The 22,877-nt window shown below is 48.6% G+C and overlaps 11 protein-coding genes across 11 annotated transcripts; 5 read left to right on the top strand and 6 right to left on the bottom strand.

Moving 5' to 3' along the window:
• Positions 1–1,340: 1,340 nt before the first annotated feature.
• CNBE3490 (hypothetical protein) lies at positions 1,341–3,102 on the top strand (the record flags this gene model as incomplete). The annotated part of the gene is made up of 4 exons (XM_769982.1): positions 1,341–2,330; positions 2,387–2,444; positions 2,500–2,663; positions 2,716–3,102. The coding sequence occupies 4 exons, from the start codon at positions 1,341–1,343 to the stop codon at positions 3,100–3,102; spliced, it is 1,599 nt and encodes a 532-aa protein (XP_775075.1).
• A 322-nt stretch (positions 3,103–3,424) lies between these two features.
• Positions 3,425–3,853, bottom strand: CNBE3480 (hypothetical protein; the record flags this gene model as incomplete). The annotated part of the gene is made up of 3 exons (XM_769981.1): positions 3,425–3,538; positions 3,643–3,758; positions 3,817–3,853. 3 exons carry the CDS (start codon positions 3,851–3,853, stop codon positions 3,425–3,427), a joined length of 267 nt encoding a protein of 88 aa, XP_775074.1.
• A 458-nt stretch (positions 3,854–4,311) lies between these two features.
• CNBE3470 (hypothetical protein) lies at positions 4,312–4,979 on the top strand (the record flags this gene model as incomplete). The annotated part of the gene is made up of 4 exons (XM_769980.1): positions 4,312–4,538; positions 4,596–4,712; positions 4,770–4,803; positions 4,863–4,979. 4 exons carry the CDS (start codon positions 4,312–4,314, stop codon positions 4,977–4,979), a joined length of 495 nt encoding a protein of 164 aa, XP_775073.1.
• Positions 4,980–6,198: 1,219 nt separating this feature from the next.
• Positions 6,199–7,138, top strand: CNBE3460 (hypothetical protein; the record flags this gene model as incomplete). Its single annotated transcript, XM_769979.1, has 2 exons — positions 6,199–6,317; positions 6,367–7,138. 2 exons carry the CDS (start codon positions 6,199–6,201, stop codon positions 7,136–7,138), a joined length of 891 nt encoding a protein of 296 aa, XP_775072.1.
• Positions 7,139–8,348: 1,210 nt separating this feature from the next.
• On the bottom strand, positions 8,349–9,376 carry CNBE3450 (hypothetical protein; the record flags this gene model as incomplete). The annotated part of the gene is made up of 5 exons (XM_769978.1): positions 8,349–8,437; positions 8,497–8,586; positions 8,637–8,732; positions 8,780–9,031; positions 9,085–9,376. The coding sequence occupies 5 exons, from the start codon at positions 9,374–9,376 to the stop codon at positions 8,349–8,351; spliced, it is 819 nt and encodes a 272-aa protein (XP_775071.1).
• Positions 9,377–9,627: 251 nt separating this feature from the next.
• On the top strand, positions 9,628–12,214 carry CNBE3440 (hypothetical protein; the record flags this gene model as incomplete). The annotated part of the gene is made up of 11 exons (XM_769977.1): positions 9,628–10,339; positions 10,391–10,408; positions 10,469–10,542; positions 10,588–10,917; positions 10,964–11,056; positions 11,163–11,261; positions 11,309–11,401; positions 11,462–11,490; positions 11,540–11,627; positions 11,675–12,106; positions 12,155–12,214. 11 exons carry the CDS (start codon positions 9,628–9,630, stop codon positions 12,212–12,214), a joined length of 2,028 nt encoding a protein of 675 aa, XP_775070.1.
• Positions 12,215–12,408: 194 nt separating this feature from the next.
• On the bottom strand, positions 12,409–14,704 carry CNBE3430 (hypothetical protein; the record flags this gene model as incomplete). Its single annotated transcript, XM_769976.1, has 4 exons — positions 12,409–13,279; positions 13,332–13,602; positions 13,655–14,414; positions 14,471–14,704. The coding sequence occupies 4 exons, from the start codon at positions 14,702–14,704 to the stop codon at positions 12,409–12,411; spliced, it is 2,136 nt and encodes a 711-aa protein (XP_775069.1).
• Positions 14,705–16,309: 1,605 nt separating this feature from the next.
• CNBE3420 (hypothetical protein) lies at positions 16,310–17,828 on the bottom strand (the record flags this gene model as incomplete). The annotated part of the gene is made up of 8 exons (XM_769975.1): positions 16,310–16,356; positions 16,404–16,585; positions 16,631–16,726; positions 16,780–17,030; positions 17,081–17,198; positions 17,246–17,383; positions 17,436–17,706; positions 17,759–17,828. The coding sequence occupies 8 exons, from the start codon at positions 17,826–17,828 to the stop codon at positions 16,310–16,312; spliced, it is 1,173 nt and encodes a 390-aa protein (XP_775068.1).
• A 234-nt stretch (positions 17,829–18,062) lies between these two features.
• Positions 18,063–19,340, top strand: CNBE3410 (hypothetical protein; the record flags this gene model as incomplete). The annotated part of the gene is made up of 6 exons (XM_769974.1): positions 18,063–18,085; positions 18,136–18,213; positions 18,280–18,394; positions 18,464–18,619; positions 18,679–18,852; positions 18,942–19,340. The coding sequence occupies 6 exons, from the start codon at positions 18,063–18,065 to the stop codon at positions 19,338–19,340; spliced, it is 945 nt and encodes a 314-aa protein (XP_775067.1).
• Positions 19,341–19,444: 104 nt separating this feature from the next.
• Positions 19,445–20,289, bottom strand: CNBE3400 (hypothetical protein; the record flags this gene model as incomplete). Its single annotated transcript, XM_769973.1, has 4 exons — positions 19,445–19,582; positions 19,634–19,717; positions 19,771–20,027; positions 20,085–20,289. The coding sequence occupies 4 exons, from the start codon at positions 20,287–20,289 to the stop codon at positions 19,445–19,447; spliced, it is 684 nt and encodes a 227-aa protein (XP_775066.1).
• A 370-nt stretch (positions 20,290–20,659) lies between these two features.
• On the bottom strand, positions 20,660–22,602 carry CNBE3390 (hypothetical protein; the record flags this gene model as incomplete). Its single annotated transcript, XM_769972.1, has 6 exons — positions 20,660–21,005; positions 21,055–21,399; positions 21,455–21,828; positions 22,211–22,419; positions 22,469–22,519; positions 22,566–22,602. 6 exons carry the CDS (start codon positions 22,600–22,602, stop codon positions 20,660–20,662), a joined length of 1,362 nt encoding a protein of 453 aa, XP_775065.1.
• Between the last annotated feature and the right edge of the window lie 275 nt (positions 22,603–22,877).

The raw sequence follows: 22,877 nt of genomic DNA, 5'->3' as shown, positions 1-22,877 counted from the left end.
GAGAGAAGAGATGACTTGAGAATGTGTAATTGGTATGCGAAGCATAGTAGTAACGCTTGGGTAAAAACAAGGATGACTTGCTCCATTTAGTACGACGAGTAGTATTATTATGAGTAGTGGCAGTCCACGACTACTGGTCATCAATACGTATTACTTGCTGCAGAGCAGTCTGAGAACGAAATGATGATGAGGATGCGACGAACCATCCGTCGATACGTTTACATGATAAAGGTTAGAAAACACAAAGCACACAGAGGACAGAAGAAGAGAAGATCATACGCCAAGCTGGGTCCAAACAAGAACGTCTTTTGGCGCTGCTCGCTGCTGTTTGTTATTTGCTGTGGAGGTTCGTTGACTGCTGTCACTGCAATATTGACGGGGCATACGTAGCGAGAGAAGATGCGGAGATGATTGATGTCCGCATGCCTGTTTAGCGGTGCATAATAAGTGGAAAACTTTCGATTATCGAGACAGAGCGCAGGCCGTAGTAGTCTACTACGTAGGCGGTCACGACGGGCATCTCAAAGCGCAAACGATCATGCATGCTCCGGCATGGCTTGTTGCGAGGGCGCCCAGCAGTATCGGGGTGGCCACTGGCCGTTGGCAGCGCAGGTACACGACGGCCCCCGGGCAATTTTATTATGCAGCATACGCAAAACGCGCGCAAAAATCCGCAGCAAAAACCTTGCACAGGATCTAGCAGGGACGGAGATTTGATTGCCCTTATTCTCGCATGAACCCTGCACAGTGCACAGGCGTTTCTTTCTCGTCGGCTGGTTTCTTGCTTCCTTGGATGGGGGGACCCTCGTAGGAAAAAAAGAGGACGAGAAGAAAGTAAACAGGGGAGTGAGTCACATAAGAAGAGGGGAGGAGGAGAGGAGACGAAAACAGATTACGGATGGCGGCTGCCGTAAAAAGCGTGAAACGCACAAGGCGCATAACCTGAGTGAAATACATGTATGCAAGAATAGAAGTCTGTTTTAGCTGTGCACGAAAATGGCGCTAAATGACACGAAGCCGTCGAAGACGGGGGAGGGCTTGTTTACTGCTGGTTGCTTTTGGTCTTTGCTTTCTAGTAACTCTTTCTTCTTCCTTCCTCAGTTGTGCTCACCCCCATCGCCCCGCCACCGCACGCGTCGTCACCGAGTGTTCTCCACTCTTTCCATCGTCTCATAGCGCACAGACCTCGCGCATCAGATCCTTTATAACCTCCATTTACGACATTTCTCGACCCGCTTCGCACTTCTTCCGGTTTCCTCAAAACTTTCGCTCTTTTTATCCACTTTCTTTCCTCGCTTTTCTACAGTACCGCATCAACACCACATAGCATAAACATCACCATGCTCACCTATCAAGCAGCCCTAGCGCTCATCCCCTTCATCTCATTCCTCCCAGCATATGCCCTTGATGCTGATGCGATGCGCTCGCGCTCAGTCTACCAAGTCGTCACCGATCGATTTGCGCGTAATTCTTCTTCAACCGGCGATTGTAATGTCGCCGACCGCACATACTGCGGTGGTACTTGGTCCGCTCTCGCCGACAAACTCGACTATATTCAGGGAATGGGCTTTGACACTGTCTGGATATCTCCGGTCGTCGAAAACATTGGCGGCACTACAGGCGAGGGCGAGGCATATCACGGTTACTGGACTCTTGATCCCGAGTCCCTCAACTCCAACTTTGGGTCCGCTGATGACCTTAAGACTTTGAGTTCTTCATTGCACGCCAGGGGAATGTACCTCCAGGTCGACGTCGTCGTTAACCACGTCGCTGCCACGTCTAGTTCTACCTTCCAACCCTCCGAATCTTACGGTCCTTTCAGTACTTCTGAAGACTACCACCCTTTCTGCTGGATCACTGACTACAACAACCAGACCAACGTTGAGCAATGTTGGCTTGGTGACGACTCTGTCGCTTTGGCCGACTTGAACACTGAGAGTGACACTGTTGTTTCTTACTGGAACCAATGGATCACAGACCTTGTTTCCAACTACACTTTCGATGCCATTCGAATTGATACCGTCAAGCATGTTCGTCAATCTTTCTGGCCAGATTTCGTCAACGCTGCCGGTGTCTTCAACCAGGGTGAAGTCCTCCTGGCGGATGTGCCATATGTCGCTGGCTACCAGAAGAATGCGTCTATCAACCCTTTCAACTACCCCGTTTATTATCCCCTTGTTCGCGCTTTCAACGGCACTGGACAGAGCTTCAGCGAGCTCATCAACATGGTTTCTTATGTAAATAGCAACTTCACCGACCCTACCCTTCTTGGTACTTTCTTGGACAACCACGATAACGCCAGGTTTGAGAGCTTTGTCACCGACCCTTCAGTGAGTCACCCTTCCAAGTTTTCTCCGTGTGCGTTAGTCACTAATACCCCGAACAGTTGATCAAGAATGCTCAGGCTTATCCTCTTGTCACCGATGGAATTCCCTATGTTTACTGTAAGTTCCTTCATGCATAAAACACGGCCTTGGTTAATTTTTTTTCCCTCCAAAGACGGTAGTGAAGCCGGCTTCAACGGTGGCAACGACCCTGAGAACCGAGAGCCCATGTGGACCAGCAACTACGACACCAGTTCCGACATGTACAAGTTCTTCACTTCTTTAAACGCTGCCCGTTCTGCTGCTGGCAACGCTTCTAGCACTTTCTATACTGACAAGGTCAGTATCGGTTGTCCATTACTCTGGAGTTTGGCTGACGTTTTGGTGTTAGATGACTCTCTCTCAGCCCTCTGAGAGCACCCTTCTCGTTGCCAAGAAGCCCCTTATGTCTGTTTTCTCTAACAGCGGTTCTTCCGCTTCCAACACCTCTGTTTCCGTCGACTCTTCCTCTTCCGGCTGGGCCGCTTCTACCAACGTCATTGACGCCCTCACTTGCGAGTCTTTCACTACCGACGATTCCGGAAACCTCGCAGTGACCATCTACCAGGGTGAACCCCGGGTTCTCATCGAGGACAGCCAAAAAGGATCCTTGTGCGGTGGCTCTAGCTCTAATTCTTCTTCAACCTCTAACGACAGTGGCGCGGGAATGACCACAAAGGTCAGCGGCTGGGTCGCACTTGCAGGTGTCTTCGTTGCTGGATTACAGGTTCTTTTGTAAGAACGTGTTAGAGAAAACAGGTGGGAAGTTGTTGGAAGAATTACTGAGAGATTTTTTCGAAAAATCAGTGTAGCGTATACGAGAATCGTACGGTACCAGGTTTAATACGGCCTTATTTTACCTGAACCCAATAGATGCATTTCGATGGACAATAGTAATGATAAGAGAAGTGACAATTGATTGACGATATCTATAAGTACAATGTATCTGGGAAATGGTAGTGGTTAGTTCAAACAAAAGACATAATATTGGGTTACACATACAGTCGAGACGACATGCCTGACATCGCAAGCAACCTTTCATCTGCTTTCATCGTATACTTTTAAACTTTACCGGTTTCCTCGGCCTTCTCCCGCTCCAATGCCTCCCAGACGGCCTTCTTCTTTGCTGTTCTCTCCTTGGCGGCATTGCGGTTCCTCTCAGTTCGCTCCAATCGCTACAAGACTCGTCAGGATTGTTCATAGGTGGCATGTAATACAGTCGCCGAACCATGCACCAAAAACATCTCATGCAGATAAGGATACGATAGAATGAACTCACTTCTTGCCTCAGACAAGCTCCCAAAGCAGCCTTTTGATCGTTACAGACCCCAACGAGCCTGGCAAGATAGCCTCTGGAGTGACATTCCTCCAAAGCTTGGATAAATTCGGCGCAGGCTGATATTTGTGCAAACAATCGGTGAGTTGACCGCCATACATAAGCGTTGGGACCTACCTAATTGTCTATCAGGGTTACCAAGGAAGGCGTGCATTGTGTACGTGCCGGTGAGATTGAACGAGAACAGATGAATGTGAATGAAGACTGGATTGCAAGAGTAGATGAATGAAAAAACAGTGAAATTCATTCGGCGGCGAGCGCAATACTACTAGAAGATGGCGCAACAAGAAAGGATGACTTTTCCGACGACTTTTCCGAATGTTCACGTCGTCCCATTCTCTCACATGCATGGCTTTTTCGGGTTTTTTCGAGTCATAGTCCATTCCTGTCCTTGTTACCCTATTTGTCCTTCCTTGGATTTCCTGCTGCTTCCTGCTTAGTCCCACCTCAAGCTAGACTCAAGGGATCTCTTTGATTTACGTAAGCCTCCACCTTTGCCTACGGCCTTGAAGATTGGAGGTGGCGAGAAATGTTCTCCAAGGATCGACAACTAGCTGACGGTTGAAAATATATATTCAGACTTACCCTACATTCATAGCTAGCGTGTCCCAAATGTCCGCCATCAGAACATCCATACTTCGCTCTTTTCGAGCTACTCCTACAACTTCCAGAGCCATTGTTGTTTCCCAAAAATTTACTGCTTTCCGGCAATCACTCCACCTTCATCCCGCATACCAGACTGCTAGGCGATGGAATTCCAGCGTCCCCGAGAATCCTCAGTTAGAAGCACCCGAAAATGGAAGTAGTCCCAGACAAGTGGGTCAGATTGAACCACGGCTGTAAGCTCCTTCGTGCTGGCTTGTCAGGATGTGCTACATGCTAATTCAATGTATCAGGCAAATGACGTTCACTTGCACTGCTGATGATTGTGGCCATCGTTCTACGCACGAGTTCTCCAAAAGAAGCTATCAGAAGGGTATCGTGCTTGTGCAATGCCCAAGCTGTAAAGCAAGGTAAGTTTAAAAAGTTCATCGAAAGTAGAAAGGTGACTGAGTCACTTTATCGCACAGACATCTGATAGCAGACCATCTTGGATGGTTCAAAGTGAGTTTACCAATGATCATCCGTAGCCAAGAGTACAAGAAACTGATGGCCACGTGCAGGAAAGCCTTGAAGGAGGAAAACTCAAGACAGTCGAAGATTTATTAGCAGCGAAGGGGGAGAAGATAAAAAAGGGACGAATCAACTTTGATGGGGATATCGAAATTGAAGACGAATAGATTTTGAAGGTGATGTAGCACTATTCTTCCTATTGGAAAATTGGCAGCGTACATTTATTTGCTAGCTGATGCTCGTTTGCTCATTGGTGCATGCTTACAACGTCAGGAATTCATTCACTTCTGATTGAGATCTTGGGACGACTTGTTTCATCTTCTGCTTCTATCATGCCTCTCTGACATTACTTTGCTCAAGGAAATTAAATTTAAGAAGCAATCGGCATATTGTTGCCGCGTTTTGTCAGATGTTCCTCGCAAAATAGCCTTTCCGAAGGCTCTTAGAACACAGTTTGATTAGCGCTTGACAAGGACAGATGAAGCTTCAACTGATGGTCCCTTACCAGTTTGTCGTCGACGACTGGGTCTGCCGGCCGGCAATATCCTCGCTCACCTGCCCATGTTTGACATGGGCTTCGACTACAATCTAATTTTGACTTACCTTTCACGTCGTAAATACCTTCCTTTACATCCTCCCCCCTCTGTCGACATTGCGAACCTTTTACGACCTTCCTTTGCGGCTCTTTCGAAATGACTTATAATAATATTCCCAGAAGGTATGTCTCGTTTTGCCACAACCTTTGATTTGCTTGCCCCTAGGCCACATCCTATTTGCATTGGGTTCATCAAGAAACGAGGTCGGCATAAAAACATCTCCGGAGTTCAGACATATCATTGCCCACTCGCATCTTACACTTCATCAAAAGGCAACCCATAAAAGGCCCGACCTTGGGATCTATAAGCACAAAATCTCGATAGGTAAGAACGATTCCGCTGGATGCGGAAGAATGGCGTCGCTTGAGACTTACGAAAATGTAATATATATCATCAGTTGAGAAAACAAAAGGCGACATCTGCCTCCATTTCGGACAGTAGGATTTCTAGGGCCTAACGATACAGGATACCTTAGTGACAAAAGGAGCCCACAACTTATCGTCTACTGAGCTGGCACTAGCCAATGAAGGCCTTGCATTATAAAACGATATTGAGCCAACGCAATACTGTCCCCAACGCGTGTCCGGCTGGTAAACACACGAAAAAGTTATTCACCGCAGGACTGCACAAGCGATCCACCATAGAAAAACGAAAAAATCCCCAGGAGCAAATTCGAATCAACGACGGACTGGCCATTTGCCTTTTTGGATTCAGTGCGCAAATTCAGAACCAGCGGATCGAAGGGTCAGAAGAAGTATCACCACAGCTCAGTTGCCAAAAACAGTTGAATATGTACGATCTCGACTACGAAGAGGAATTGAGACAGCAGACTGTCATGGCGGTAAGTTCGGCCTTGCTTGGGGATACAGCTGAAGATCGGCTGCAGGAGGTATTACCTGATGCTGAGATGTGGGTCATCCAAAATGAACACTAGAACAACTTAATCATACTACTTTAGGTGGCGGAAATGGGAAAAGACTGAAGCTCCTCTTCGACAGGGCCGTGGCTGGTACCCCCGCCTCGACCGTCATTTCCTCGAACTCCTAGTGATTTCCGAGATCCATTGTTTATCCTACCCTCTCGATAAAATCAACGCCCCACCAGGTCATGCTGAACGCGTTCACCGTCATGCCATTCGTGTGCGGCGGGTTGCTTGTAAAAGGATTGGCGCGGAAAGGTTGCAAGCGTATTGCGAGAGGGTAAAAGAAGCTTTTGAGGCGTATATGATGGGTGGTTGGGCCAGAGTACAAGCTCATGCGCAGGCGCAAATGAGAGGGCAGATGAGGGGCGCAATAGAAGTGAATCACTTTGAAGACGCAGAAGATGAAGAAACAGATGAGAATAGGGGAAGGAAATTAGGAAGGGGGAACGGAAGCATGGTCCGTGAGGTATCGCCTGTACAAAAGCCATCAACAGGGAATTCGTTAACACTGAATGACCCGCTTACCGATTACGAGGATGAAGAGGACCAGAGTTATCTCCTTGAGATAGACTTGAAGGAAGTTCAGTTAGATGGACTCTCAGAAGAAGAGTTTGATGAAGACTTCGGCGACAGCGCATCTATTAAAGCGACATTAGGGACGAACAGTAATGAAATCGCTGGGACGAGGATGGATGTAGACAGTGAATGCACATATTCTAGCCTGGCAGAAGGCGGAAAACGCGGTCCCCAGGTAAGTTATTCGTCTTTTACAACCGAAGAAGAATACCAGTCCAACTACGACCGATAGATCCGTATACAGGCCCCGGAAATAATTAAAGAAGCTTCATGAAACGTGAGATCGGCGATCTAAGCATGATGTATGTGATTCTAAAGCTGACTCTACATAGAGTGATTAACGCGTGACTATGTATCGTGTCATGGAGCTGACCATATTGCTCTTGGTGGCTAGTTTTGATGATTGGTGGCGGACGACGACAATCATGTGGGATTTAAGAGTGAAAATTTTGACCCAATTTCATTACACTAGGAAAAGTTTGTAAAAAGAGTTTGTATGTACACTCTGACACATTGACTGAATCCATGACTGGGAGTACAACGTGCATTATTTGTTCATATAAACAATAGAAACAAAAATCAAAGCACTCAAGGATGTTATAAATACAGTCTTATTACCCAAAGCCAATTTGGTCTATCGCCAGTGAATCCATGGCAGAGTTTGACATAGCGGGAGTCGTTGATTATAATAACGTTCTGGAACTTCGTGCTGGTGTTCTGAAACCCAACAAACCAGTCCCATGAGCATGAAGGCGATATGCTCAAGCTTTCTTACGCGAGACGACATGGTTACGAACGTAAGTCCGCGAGCAGCTTCCCTGTGGCCGAGATGGAGACAAAACTCTGTCAAGAGCCATACGGATTTGTGGATGGTGATGGAAAGTGCGAGTTGAAGAGGGATTTGGGTACGACATGCCTACACCCGATCACCGCGAGCCTTACCTTCTCCAGCCAATTTCAGTTAAAAGGCACAGACATTTTAAGTATGCATGTATGGTAACGTTAAAAGGGCGGACCTGGAAGCAACTCCGTCAGCCTAAGAGTTTTGACCGGCTGCTATGGAATTAAAAGGGACATAAAAGGGGCGTTTCGCGAATATTAGTAGAGACAGAAACGCATGAAAAAGAAGTCATATTTACGGAAAACCAGTTTTACATTCTTAGTAGCATACTTATATAACTATACAGGGGTGTAAAAAAGTGGTTAAAAAGTGGTAAAAAGTGCATGCCTACAGGATATTTTTGCGCGTCTAAAAACAAGCTTCAGCCAATTTTAACTAAGTGACCCAGGGATGTAAAGAACGCACACACGGTATTTTTGGATGCACGGACCCGAGCTCAGTTCAATGGTACAAGATTGAAGGCCGTACAATGAGCTTTAACCGAGTAATAAGGGATTGAAAAACACATAAAAGTTGGACGTGGGGGGGTAATAAGAGCCCGCTAACGCGAACGACTAGGGCCGGTAAGATCGTCGAATTTTGTAGAAGGATTGGGAGGATTGGGGATGAGCGCCCTGAAGGCTATTCGCACTGGATAGAGTGTGTGAGCAATCACGGAGCAAAGAGGAGCAGAGATGTGATGTACTCACCTCGTTTGATGAACGCAAAGAGGTCACGATCAAAATTCAATTGACGAACCAGGTCGGGAAGGGAAGGGATAGGAGGATCGCAATTGGGCACTATGTGTTCAATCAGCGAAAAGCACAGCTCATCCCCGTCAGTCACAAACCTGAGTAGACTTGTTTTGATACGTCCACAATGATGGAGAATTCTCGCGCAGGATCCTCGGGATCGATAAGAGTGAAACGCATTAATAGTTGGTCCTCTGCGAAAACATCAGAACAATTCCTAAGATGGTCGACACCGACGTACGCTTGATTCCTTCCACTCTCCAGCCCAACGCTTCTTCTAGTTGCTTCAACTCTGTGGTATCTCTTTCTCGCATGTTGTTGAGAACATTGGTCTGTCGTTCCTTCTCTGCTTGCATTGCTTTCACCTCTTTTCTTTCGGACTGAAGTTCGGCATCCAGAGCGGAAGATTTTTCTTTAATCTTTGTCAAACTAGATTGAAGATGTGATAAAGAAGCGTTGAGGTCGGCGACCACGTGTCTTTCAGCTTCCAAAGCTAAGAAGATTGGATCAGTAAAAAGATACCCCAGATTATACGTCGACACATACTGGCCAACATCTCCCCTTCACTTTCCCTTTGTAATTGAATTCCTCTTTCCATTTCCTCCTTGTCAGCTTTGAGATCCCTCACAGCCGCTGTATGATCTGTTGCTCTGGCAACTATTTCTGTCCTCGCGGCTTGTGTATACGCATCAATAGCGTTCAAAAAGCTTTCAATGTGTCGTTGAAAAGGTTCCCATCGCAAGTCAAGAGAGGGCACTCCGTTCTTCGAGGTGCTTGATTCAAGAAGGAAATGTAGCGAGGCTGGTCGCGGTGGTACAGCATAAGTTGTTGGTGCCATTGTGAGCAGTAATAGGATGTATAGATGATGATGTGAATTTAGAGAAAACAATGGATTGCGCGTATGGTGTTTGGTTCGGTACGCGTATTATTCTGTGATTATTTTTTAATTTTATCCCGGGAGAGAACGAGACAAACAACTCAAAAAGACAGGCGCGCTTTCACTCAACTCATTCATACAATCATATCTTTCTCACAACTTCTTCCCATCTTCCTAAAGCCGTCTTCCCACTCCTATTGAACACCCGAATCATGTTCTCCCGAGTACTCAAGTCCACAAACTCTCAGCAACAGCCGTCGTCTCAGGCGCCCACATCGCCAACGAAGTCGTCTCGATCCGGTCATACAAAGTCCCAGTCCACAGCTGCACCTTCTCCCTCAAAGATCCCAGTGCCTTCCACCCCCTCCTCACGCTCCTCTTTTCTTCCGACTGGCTCTAAAGAAAACTTGCCTGCTATCCCCCCTTCCCCCTCGCAGCAGAACAATGAGCGATCCAACTATCTTTCTTTCCTCTTTTCTCAAAATCAAGCTGGAACCCCTACGACGCCTGTAAAAGTCAACAAGACGGCTCCTTCTCATGTTGCACCCAATCCAGGTCACGCTCACCATGGTCCGGAAACTGTTGCTCAACGCGAGGAAAAGCCGGTCTATCCCCGCGATTCTGAGGACGTGCACATGGTAACCATGAAAAACACCGTCAACCCCGTCATGCTTAAGCAACTAGCCAGCATCCCCCAGCATAATCAGGCAGCTTCATCCGCTCCTTCTGTTGCTCAAAAACAGTCCAACCCTCCCAATTCCTATGCCGCCCAGCGAGGCGGTGCATACCAGCCCGATGACGTACACATGAAGACTGCAGCCAGACATGACACCAGATACGAGAAGGAGAGAGGCTTGCAGCTTTGGGAAAGGGAGCTCTTGGAGACGCCGGAAGTCAAGAGGAAAGCTACGGTTGCCCAAATCTGTAAGTTGCATCTCCGACTTTGATAGCGTCTTACTGACGAAGTTTCATAAGATTTCCTTGACTATTACTGTACGTCATTACCGACGAAGCAACAGCCCAGCGCGGTGTATGACTAACATTTCGTTTCAGTTGACCTCCTTGGATACATTGCCAACCGCAGGAAGAGACTTGAGACTTTCAAAGCCGACACTGCTGCTCGTAATGTAAGCAGCCTTGAAATCGCTTATGTTCGATGCTGACTTCCTTAGGTTACTGGCCCTGACTATGTCAAAGAGCTGTCGTCATACAATGGACGAGAGCGAGTTCTTCTCCGCAAGCGCCGCACCAAGCTTCGTATCGACCAATTTCGCATCATTGCTCAGGTCGGTCAGGGTGGGTATGGCTCGGTATACTTGGCTCGCAAAGCCGACACCAACGAGATTTGTGCCCTCAAAAAGATGCGAAAAGGTACTCTCGCGAAAATGGACGAGGTCAAACATGTTTTGGTAGAGAGAGATATTTTGACCGCTGTCAAGACACCTTGGCTGGTCAGGCTGTTGTATGCTTTCCAAGATATTGAGCATGTATACCTCGCTATGGTAAGTTCAACCACTGAGATTTCCATCGCATGTTAAACCAAAATAGGAATACGTTCCAGGGGGCGACTTTCGAACGCTGCTCAACAACTCTGGTGTGCTTAAGGAAGAACATGCCCGCTTCTACGGTGCTGAAATGTTCGTCTGTGTGAATGAACTTCACAAACTTGGGTATATCCACCGTGATTTGAAGCCAGAGGCAAGTGATTCACACCGTGCGATTGGCCAGCTCTTAACATCATAGGTAGAACTTCCTGGTCGATGGTACTGGTCATGTCAAGCTTACGGACTTTGGTCTGGCCACCGGTTCTTTGAATCCCCAGAAGATCGAGGAAATGAAGAGCAAAGTGAGGGTCTCTTGATGTTGTCGGCGCTATATCTAATAGTCTTACAGCTCGATCAAGTCAAGGATGAGAACCTTGTATTCAGGAGTACTCTCGAACGAAGGACTATTTACAGGAGTATCAGAGCGACCGAGCCACGATATGTGAGTTGTCCAAGCCTACTAAAATCCTACCATATGTTTGAGACTGACGCTTTTATCTAGGCTGATTCTGTCGTCGGCTCTCCCGACTAGTAAGACGATATAATAGCCAGCAGGGATAGCGTGACTGACGTCCTATAGCATGCCTCCCGAAGTCCTTCGAGGTAAGACTTACACCTATTCAGCTGACTACTGGTCCCTTGGGTGTATTCTTTTTGAGTTCCTCTGCGTAAGCTCTTTATCCTATCAACACACATATGCTCATTCCATTCTTAGGGTTTCCCCCCCTTCTCGGGATCAACCCCTGAGGAAACGTGGGCAAACTTGAAGAACTGGACTCGAGTCCTTCGCCGACCTGTCTATGACCGGCCCGAAGACCTCATTTTCAATCTCTCTGACGTTGCCTGGGATGCTGTTACTGCCCTTATCTCTCATCCCAAGGACCGTGTTGCTTCTCTCCAAGAGGTTCAATCCTTGCCCTTCTTTTCTTCCTTGCCATTTGCCAGCCTTCGACAACTTGAAGCTCCATTCGTCCCCGTACTTGATGGCGAGACCGATGTTGGTTATTTCGACAGCTTTTCCAGTCCCGAAGACATGGCGAAGTACGCCGAGGTGTTCAAGAAACAGAGAGATGTTGAGGCAGTAGAAGAAAGGGGTATCGGAAAGAGGAACAACTGGGTTGGCTTCACGTTTGGCAAGAACGCAAACGTAAGTCTGTCGCGCTAATGTTCTGTCCATTGCTGATGTAATTGACAGGTTACTGTACCGTACCGAGGCATCAAACCCGAAGGTGAAGCTCTCCAAACTATCTTCTAGACGTTTTTCCGTTTCTTGCTTCGCTATTTCTGTACCTTGTATATATTTTCTGTGTGTGAATTACCCGTATACCCAGCCAAGTTGCAGATGTATTTAGATTCTAAAAATTCAGCCACCTGGTGGTTTCTATGTTATAAAAAATGGCATCAATGCTATCTAAAAAGCTCTCTACAACATGAAGGACACGATACTAATTATACACCAGCCAGCGCTTTCCTCCAGCTGTCACCCTCATTCATCAAGACCCTTCCCACTTCACCAATCTCCATTCCTAAAGCAATCTTCCTCTCATCAATTCCCTTGCTGATATCTGCCGAACAAACCAGAGCGTGCGAGCTAGTTAGACTGGTCAAGACAAGGGCCAGCTCTGAATTTGACAATAAGTTGGGGGCCACCTCTCTACCGCCTTGCTCGGAAGTATCGAACGCCAAACTCCTCATCAAAGCATCATGGTCATTCCTGATATTCTTCCAAACAATCTCAGCCACCCCTTCTCTTCTTACACACCTGACGAGTGCAGCCAACATCAGCTTTTGCTGCAGTGAACAGGCTTGGATGAATTTGGTTGTTGGGGAGGAAGACATAGCTTGAAGGACGGCGGCCATTGCTTTGGCACTGACCGGTTGAGGGCCAGGTTGTGGTGGCGGGGCCGTAGGCGTAGCGGAAGGGGGCTTAGACTTGTTTTCGAGAGCGACTTCGACTGCACGTCGGCAAGCGTCCAGGACACGTCGAGCGTCACCATTCGTCCCCGCCATCTTCATAGCTGCCAGCGATATGGCATCAGGCAGCAACACTTTAGGATCTTGACTGGGCATCAAGGGATGAGGGATGAGTCGTGATTGGACGATAGATACAAGAGCCGCACGATCGTATGGCTCGAAAAGGATGGTCTGAAGGCCAAGACGAGATTTGATCTTGGCCGCGAGTTGTTGAGGCAAGTCCATACGATTGGCAACAGCAATGACGAAGAGTTGAGAGTCTCGCATAGTTGGCCAGTTGAAAAAGTTGTAGACCACGTCTTGCTTGGACGTGAGCAGCTGATCGAGCTCATCCATGAGGACAACACTGTGGATAATCAATTGCGCTTTCGCAGTTGCGAGACTGGGTGGGAGCTTACAAAGTATGACCTCTAGGACCTCTCGCTCCACCACCTTTTTTGCCGAAATGTCTCTCTAATCCCTTCAAAGCCGTCTTCGCGCCGACACCTTTTGAACTACTGATAGCCTCCCACAGAACAGTGTAAGCATGTTGAGGAGCGGGGATTTTAAGGCCATTAATTTCTACATATGAAAAGGGTGGAATTTCGCCATCTTCAGCTTTACGTTTCAGTTCTTTAACCACGGCGTGGACCGTGGCAGTTTTGCCCGTTCCGGGGACACCTGCGATATCTGTAAAGAAGAGTGAGCCGCTTGACAACCGTTGCGCAGCGTTGAGACTTACAAAGACAACCTCCACCACCACTTTCTACACCTTCTTCAACTTTACTGAGAACGTCAACGAATTCTTCTTCGCGACAGGGTAGGCTTTCGGGTGTTGCACCAACGTGAAGCATCCGTAAAGCTCTCTCGAAAGGATCCGTGGGCAGTAATTCGGGGGCAATAAAATCGGTGGGTAAAAAAGAAGTCGATGTGGCGGGGTGGGGTTTCTTCGTCGCTTTGCGAGATTTAGGAGTGGCTTTTGATCTGGGAGGGAGTTTAGATCTTGACGCTGTGACTACTTTTCTGCCTCTTTTGGCGTAGGTTTTAGCTGTCTTCGTCGGTCGTTTTCTTTTCTTCGAGATGGACTCGGCGGGATCGTCAGACTCCTCTTCACTCTCTTCATCACCATCACTTTCCTCCTCTACTCGGGCTTCGCTCCCATCGTCGCTCTCATCCGAACTTTCGAGGCCGGGTTCTTGTGGATGCTCTTCCTCTTCTTTGGAAATGGGGACGGTCCATCCTTCTCCCCTTTTCCCGACCTCTTTCCATTCTTCAATGTCGATCTTCCAACAGTTTTGACCTTTGGCGAATCTATCGAAAGCTCGTTGGCACCAATAGATACCTTCTTTGACGTATGCCCAGCCTCGGTAATGCGACTTTTCTTCTGGGTATTTCTCGCGGAATTCGGTTCGAGATAATACAGGGACTGTATCGTCGAGTAGGCTAATTGGTATAGTAGCTGTTACCCGACGAGTGGATGACGCAGTAAGTAAGACTTCATTCTGATGCCATGGTCAGTCAGAGTTTGCTACCATGAGTTTTGATGAAATCGACATACATCATCAACTTTGAAATTCCTTCTGACATCGGGTAAGTCCTGCCGTCTCAGAAGCCAGTGTACTTCTGCCATCATTAAAGGGCTTTTTTCTTCTTCTCCGTCTTCGTCTTCTTCATCCTCCTCCTCGTCATCTTCAGATCGTTCTTCTTCCCATAAATCGATCAAGACTGCCACACCATCGTTGCCACCCTCAACGCTGACCAACACTCCATCTCCTATGGCGAATTTTGTCATTTTAGGCGCAGCATTCTTCTTTCCACCTTTGGCGAAGACCTTTGAGAATGCTGTATAGTGCGTGCGGGTTTTTGATCCACCAGGAGATAGCCTTGGTGTTGATGCAGCGGACAACCAAGTATATTTTGTGTCTGGATGTGATATGCGGGGTGTTGGAAACGGTGAAGGGGTGAAGACTTGGCCTCGGGTGGACCTTCGAGGAGTAAATGGGATAGTCATGGACCGAGAAGTGATGTCGAAAAAAAGAGATGAGAAGTGGTTGTTTGCGTTTGTATAAAATAAACATTGAGCAACAGCGAACGAAGCACAACAAACATGACAAGTCGCGTCCCAAAAACGCGCATTGTTGTCTCATAATGTTTTGAGCAGCAATTGAACATCCCAGTCTACGTTTGGGCCTTTTAAACGAACTCGCATATTTCCGCCCACCTTTCCGCGACACAAATAACCGATACTTTTCCTCTTTCTGCTGAAATGGATGTTCATCAGAAGAGAAGAAATGAGACCAGATCTGTTCTTCATAAGAACTCTTTTCAATATTTAACATGCCAATGGGGAAAGCAGGAAGTGGTTCTGAGGTGATGATTCTTCTCCCAGCCAAGTACGAAGGGTAGTAGTTGAAGTGATTAGACTACTCCCCCCCCTCGTCTTTCATCATCGCCATCCAAGAGGTACCGACATCCATTCTCATCAAAAAACTATCTATAACTGCATATAGTCAATCATACGTTTGTGCATTTTAAAAATCCCATCCGATAACTATCACAATGCTCGTTATCAGGATTCAGAAAATAGTGACGCTCGTCCTTACGTCCCCCCCAACAGCAACGACCATGACGACGACAAACCACAACACCTCCCGACAGAGTTCTAGTGACCAGTGCATCCTACTTCATTGCCTCCTATTACCACTCTCTTACTTCTCCTTCAAAACTACCATGTACGGCGGTCCTTTCGAAGGGCGAGTACGTGGAAAAGCCTCTCCCGGGAAATGATAATTTTGAATGGGGTGGCGTTGGAGGATACCATGCAGTTAGCTTGTCGTTTCGTCAGTAGCCTGTGCTTCAAGAAGAGCAACTTGAGGTTCACCACTCCTTGCGGCTCCTTTTCCGTGATGTTCGCTACTCACATTGACCTGAACTGGCTGGCAAAATACCTCGATGTCAGTAGGGAAAACACGATGAAACCAACACAGGATGGATGTGTTTTGATGGTGATAAAGCGAAGCGAGTATCGGATACAGAATATAAATGTATGAAAGGTTGTCGTAGAGACAAGTCTAAAGAGAAAGATGTGGTGATGTTTAATGCATCAAGCCGATTGGACACCGGTCAGTATTTTCTCTGAGGTTCCATGTGATACTGTAAACAGTTTCATCCCGGGTATTGACATCAAAAATGGAAATAAGCTTGGCGCATGGGTAATACCTTCTCCATGTTAATCAAATCTCTTCAAGAGTTCGTAAAATAAGGAGAAGAACAAGGATGAGATGGATGAGATGGGGGGCGGTTCGTAGGCGATATTTGATTTTTTTAACGTGATAGACATCAGTATGGACATTGCAAGGGTTTAAGAAGATTCGAGCAAGGTTTGGGCGGATGAGATCTAGTAGTTGGGGGTACTCTCGCGAGAATGGGCCGCATTTTGTGCCGCTACTCCCATTAGCATTTCCGTTGAGATATGTAAGATGAAGACGTACCCAGCCTGGCTTCAAGCACTTTCAAACTGTCTTCCTTGGCCAACAATTCTTGCCTCTTCATCTGAATCTCCCTCTGCACCTTGAGCTCAATCTCACGAAGCTTTTCTTCTTCTCGACGGAGCTGTTCTTCCTTGAGTCGGACAGATTGGTTGGCCATATCCTCGGGGTGGATGGAAGAGTCGCTACAGAACATAAGCGGGAATCATGGATCATACATTTAAACTTACGGGTCGTTTCCGCCAACAGATCGTGAAAGCTTTTCTGTTCGGTAGTTTTCGTAAAGGAAGTCGTGGGTAATCTCTTTGAGATCCGTCAAGTGGGAGCTACGATCATGTCAGCTTTTGATTTTTTTTGAATCTGCAACGAAAAGTCTCACGCAAGGAGAGCACTTCTCAGGCGGGTAAAGTCAGAGTGGTCAGGGTTGTCCACTTCGACGATACCCCAAGGGTATCTCCTTCCTCGCACAGGCTCGCCGTCAATCAAAATCTCCTCCTCGGAACCGACAATCGCAAATGGAAGAAGGGCACGGAGGGCAGAATTGTCAGCAATAGTCTCCTCGTCATCTTCTTCGGCGTCGTAGGGAAAGTTGTAGACGGGAATACCATAGTACTCGATATCTTCCATTATCTGCAGAGCCATCAGCTTTGTTTATTGCGGAGATAAAACAAGACGCCTACACGCTTCTTGAAATCCCTAAGCTCTGACGGAGTAAGAGAATCGGCCTTGCCAATAACAGGAATGACATTAACTCTAGGAGACAGTCGGCGCATCAATTCAATATCCAATTCTCGGAGACTGTTGAATATCAGCTTTTGGAACACCAAATAGATATCGTTACTCACGCATGGCCCGTAGGAGGGATAAAATAGAGTAAAGCGTGAACTCGGTTGTCCTTGAAACGAGGGTTACGCTTGATCCTTGATTCCTCCGCCAGGATATCGTCATATTGACGTTCAAGATAGCTTGAAATCTCTTGGAAACTGCCCTTCCATCAGCCCCAGCCATTTTTTTGCCGTGAAATAAACGACCCACCAGTACTCATTGTCGATACCATCTCCAAAGCCAGGGGTGTCCACCACTGTCAGTGAAATCCTGACACCCTCTTCTTCGAGCTCGATATTTGTAGGCTTGATGCGTATAGGTTGCTCTACGTTGGCCTGGGCAGCTGCCTGCTTTACGAGGGAGATGTCGAGGGCGGAATGGGGGTCCTCGGGATTGGAGAGAAGGGTGGCTGTGCTGTGTTCGAGGAGGACGGACTCTACGAGGGTGTTCACAAAGGTGGTGCGACCTGTGCCGGATGCGCCTGTGTGGTGTCAGAGGGTTGTTCGGTGTGGGAAGGGGAGGCGGTGACTGACCGACTACCATGAGAGTGAGCTGTACGCCCTTCTTCGCCTGCTTTCTCGCTCTTGTGGGTCTTGAAGCCATTGCAGAGTGGGGCGGGTGTGTGAGAGAAACAGATGGAGAGCAGAAAGCTGAGCAGGAAGAAATCCGTTCCACAACGACAACGAACACCCAACAACGCACAGTTCGCGTCAAGCAGGGGCCCGTCGCGTGAATACTGGGTTACGTAAACACTTATTTCACACACCCACTTTGCCATGCCCATCACCCATTTCAACTTGTATACTGCAACATTTCATCTGCAGTCAAGCCACAGCAATGTCAGACAAGTCGCCAGAGAGGTATGTGGTGGACCAGATGCGCGAGGCTGAAACGGCTGACCCAGTCACAGACTCCAAGGAGACCCCAAGCCAAGCGCTTCACCTGTTCGCTCTCGCCCAGAGCCTGAATCTGAACAACCAGCTCCCAAGTAGGACCCTCTTTATCCACTTTTGCGTTTTTCTTTTCTTCGTACTCTTGCTGATTTAGACCACAGACGTGTTAGGTCCAATGCGGATGATAAAGGAAGAGGAAGGCGGCTGTTTGGTAACCTCTTGGGCACACTTCAAAAGTTCAAGACCGAGGACAAGTCTAGCCGTGTTACCGAAGCTGTGTGTTTTTAGGGGATTTTCCTTGTTCACTTTTGGTTCTTTATACTGACCCAGACTGTTTTATTTTAGGCAAAGCGAAGGGAAGAGTTGTCAGAGAGAATAACAAAGAAACTCCAATCTGAAACGGCGCTTAACCATGATATTCAAGAAACAGACAGAGAACTCAAGACATTGCGGATTGCGACCGACACTGCCGAAGCTTTATGGAGACAAAAGGACATTGCTGTATGTGTCCCTTTCTATCACTTCATTACTTTTCACTAAACTTGTTTTTTTTTTCCCAGCTCTCATCCCGCCACGCCTTGTTAAGACCTACCGCTCATTTCCTGCACACTTCTCTGCCCCTCCCGCATCCTCCTGCATTTGAAACTAACCTCTTGAACCCTGCTCCTATACCTATATCAACAGGTCCCACCAGGGACCCGCCGGTGAAATCTGATCTTCCCCCGTTGTATTTCGTAAGTCGTCATCTTGCCGCTTGTCACTCGTTTTTTCTTGTTGCATTTTCCCCGATGGCTGACGTAAAATGGGTGTTTTTGTGTTCCAGTTGCCAAAGATTTTGATGCCGCATCAGGACGATTTAATCAAGAGTCAAGTAGCCAACATTGAAGAGCTTATCTCTGAAGAAGTAGCTGCCCTTGCCGCTGAGCGTGAGCAAATCAGGACAACCACGAGGGAGAATAGGAAGCGGATGGAAGAGCTTTCTGCCAAGCTGTCCGAGCTTCGTAAGCAAGTGAGAACGACCAAGGATAAAGACTCGACGGGTCCCGATCACGAGAAGGGCGAGAGTCGAATGAGGACGGATGATCTTGGTCGAGCGCCGCGGGAGGAGATGATGGAGGTTGATGACAAGTCTAAAAATGAAAAGAGCAAGGATGTGAGGGATGAAAAGGAAAAAGGTGTCAAGATTGAGGGAGATGAAGGGGATATCGAGGTGGAGTACTAAGCTCTCGGTGCGTTGTCAAACGAGTTCTTTTTTTGTGAAGAGATATATAAAGTAGCATTTTATGCAGGGTATATTTTCCGCCCGTCCATTCGATCGCTTTGCCTCTAATAGATTTCATCAAACGGTCTTGTATCCGTAAAGCAGCTCTCCCACACCTCGTTCACCGCCCTTTCTGCCATCTCGGGAGAGGTGCACGCCGGGTTGGCCAATACTGATAATATCGCGCGGCGCTTCACACACGCCTGAAATGGTTGTCAGAGCAAAGCAAGGCAACCAGAGAAGAAGAGACAAACCTGATGCTGTTTGTTGAATGCGTAAAACCCTCGTTTCACTTCCCTTGTAAACCTGCAATCTCCAGATAAATTGGCCGCTCTAATCTATTTTACCACGTAAGCTCATTCCCGCCGCGCAACAAAACGCCTTGACGCACCTCACTACACGCATGATGCCTCAAATTCCCCCAATCGACTTTAAACCGACAATGATCAAACGCGTGCACCAACTCGTGCGCCAACGTATCTTCCATATGCTTCTTATTGAAGAACCTGTCTTGGCATAGTAAGATACCGTGGTCGGGTGAGAATCCGCCCGCACGGTTTTCGGGGCATGGGTGGCATTGCATGGCGGAGGAAGGGAAGGGGCAGCCGGCGAGTTTGAGGTGGTTTAGAAGAAAAGTGATCATGGGGCCTTTTGCATCGAGTCAATGGGCATGAAAAAGTAGAAAAATAAAAAAAAGCAACTCACTATAATTCATAAGATCTCGTTTCCACCCTTCACACTTGTCCCAGTCCTTTGCTAATTTACCTTGGGCTTTTAATCTCTCCCTCTCTGCCTTTTCGGATTCAGAAAGACCGAGGCCGGTGAATTGGGCAAGACCGGAACGCCATTTTTCAAAAGCGGCAGATTGCTCGGGGGGTTCTGTCGGGGAGGAGGATGGGTTTTCTGGCATTTGTGATAAAAGTGGGATCGAGCAAGTGCAATGGAACTTGTGCAACGAATCGTGATGGAAAGTGCTGAAAGCGAGTGAAAACATCAATTACGTAACTATTCTACTCTCTTAAATAAATACATGGTACTGGTACATTCAGAAATCTACGTTTCTCCCTTCCACTTGTTATACGTCTCGTCATCCTTTGGCCCGATGAATCTTTCGTCGTTGTCGTTAGCGTTTTAACCCGGGGAACAAGCGGCGAGACTCTAACTCACGGCCTGACCATCTTGTTGAAGCTATTTTCATTTTCGCGTATACTTTGCGGTGAGAGTTTTGACAAGTAGCCCATGGCCAAGGACTCCCACGCATGGTACCTATCCATTCCGTGTCAGTCTATGTCACGCGGCGGGGGGGGGTTTGAATACTTGCGCATACTGCCGGGACGCTCTAAAGTCGTGTTGGCTCGTCTCGTGCGTCTTTTTGATCTCGTCGCCGTGCCACATTGGCCAGAAGAATGCTCGTTCGGAAAGCACTTGGACTTCTGTGGGGTGTTCACGTGCGAGTTGCTAGAGAAACGTAGGGTGTTAGTTATTCCTTGCGGGCGGGGTTGGTTGTGTACTTGCCCATGGCTTGACGACACTGTGATGAGCCCAGATACCCCCGTCAAAAGTTTCATAAGAGGCGAGCCACCGATCGATGAATGAAGAGTTGGGCTGGGATATGATGATTGCGTTCTGTTATAAACGAGTCAGAAACGTTCATCAACACTGACTAAGGGCTCACACAAAGACCTTCGGGATCGAGAGCCGATCGTCTAGAGTCGGGGGACGCTTCCATACCCAGTGTTGTGGGGTAGTACAACAGATCGTCAAACGGTCTAATGCTGATGATCCATCAGCCCGGTTGTTTCTTTTTCCCCGATACCGTGAAACGACATACACGTAGATATCAATATCGAGGTATATCCCGCCGGAATACTTCATTGCGAGTAATCGAAGGACGTCGGCTTTATGCGCAAAGTGCTTGAGTGGGCGTCCATAGATACTTTCCGGGACTTGGGTCTTGATCAGCGTCAGGTGCGGCCGGATGAGGTCCCACCATGGACCTGTGGGGAGATGCTCATAGTGGCTGTTTAATGTGCGGCGTAAGCAGCCATGTCCCGGGAAGAGTGGTCTGGGCTTACAAGTAGATGGCTTTCGGTTTGAGGTTGATCAAGGCGCTGCGCATAGCTAGGTAGGCATAGTACGGTAATTCTTCACCGTGTTGTCCCTGTGGAACGGGCTTGAGGCCGTATACGTAGTGGACGGCATCGGGGACGAGCATGCCCTTCTTCTTGGGCTCAAGGGGTGCGGGCAGGTAGCTCGGACGATCTGGCGGTGGGGGGTCGATGAAGTCGCTGGGTTTGACGAGGAAGGGCGAGGAGGTGTACTTTCCTGCAGGGGTGGGCGGCGGGGGAGGGAAGAATAGGGGATGGAGGAGGAAGCCTGTGGCGAGGAGGAGGAGGAGGATGGGGAGCGCAGGGAGGGTGAAGTGACGTTTCTGGGGGAGGGGGATTACCTGGGCGGGGTGAGCTTGGGGTCAGGGAGAGTGGAGTGGAGGGCATACGATCGGTTTCCCGCCCCGAGCCCAGAGTGGAAGCATGTTGGGGGTGTGTGTATAGCGGGGGACAAGCGATAGGCGACAACAAAAAGACAAGACGCGAATGTGGCGAGCGGCGTATCAACGAGACAATGTGCAGACTACAAGTATAGTATAGAAGTATGTATAGAAGTATAGTATAGAAGTGTGGAAGTATAGTATAGAAGTGTGGAAGTATAGTATAGAAGTGTGGAAGTATAGTATAGAAGCATAGAGCATGGCACGAAGCATACAGTACAAGATGCATAGCTAGGCGAACAACACTCGGCTCTACGACTTTAGCCCTCTACTCTTCGCTCACCCATCTCTCAGCGATCGGGCCGATATACGGCAGCCAGTACCTCTCCAACCCGTCCTGTGCATCCCTCCAGGCCCTAAAGGCAGCGTACAGGGTGGCTCCGACAGAGGCGACGATGAAGAGGGTGCGGAGGAAGGCGGGGAGGGGGAGGAGGAGGTTGAAGAGGAGGAGGAGGACGAGGAGCGGGGTGGTGAGCAGGGCGGACTGGTAGGCTGGGGCGGGTCAGCTGGGACGGGGAGAAGCACTGGGGGAGACACTTGCCGTGGAAGCGGACATAGTCGTTGCGGGTCTCGAGGATGAGGAAGACGAGGGCTGGCGTGGGTGAGCGTGGGGGGCGTACGCGGCGGGGGATACTCACCGGTGAGGGGCCCGGCGAGGTAGGCGGCGGCGGCCATGGCATCGACCCGCCACCCGAAGCGGCTCTCCCAGGCATTCGCCCTGTCGCTGTCGGGGCCGGGGGCGGGGTCGAAGGCGGGGGACTCGGGGTCGTTTGTGTAGGCGCGGGGGGCGGAGGGGTCGGCGAGGGTGCCGCCGGCCTGGTAGCTGGCGCTGTAGGAGGCGTCCCGGGTGAACCACGGCTTGGACCGGGGCTTGGACTTGGACACCTCGGGGGGGTCCGTGGCGGGCACGTCGGGCGGCGGCTGGTCTGTGTTTAGCGCGGGGGGGGGGT

This window comes from Cryptococcus neoformans, chromosome 5, assembly GCF_000149385.1.
Source record: "Cryptococcus neoformans var. neoformans B-3501A chromosome 5, whole genome shotgun sequence".
NCBI lineage: Eukaryota > Fungi > Basidiomycota > Tremellomycetes > Tremellales > Cryptococcaceae > Cryptococcus > Cryptococcus deneoformans.
The sequence above is the reverse complement of the archived record's forward strand: the minus strand, read 5'-3'. Positions and strand labels throughout refer to the sequence as shown.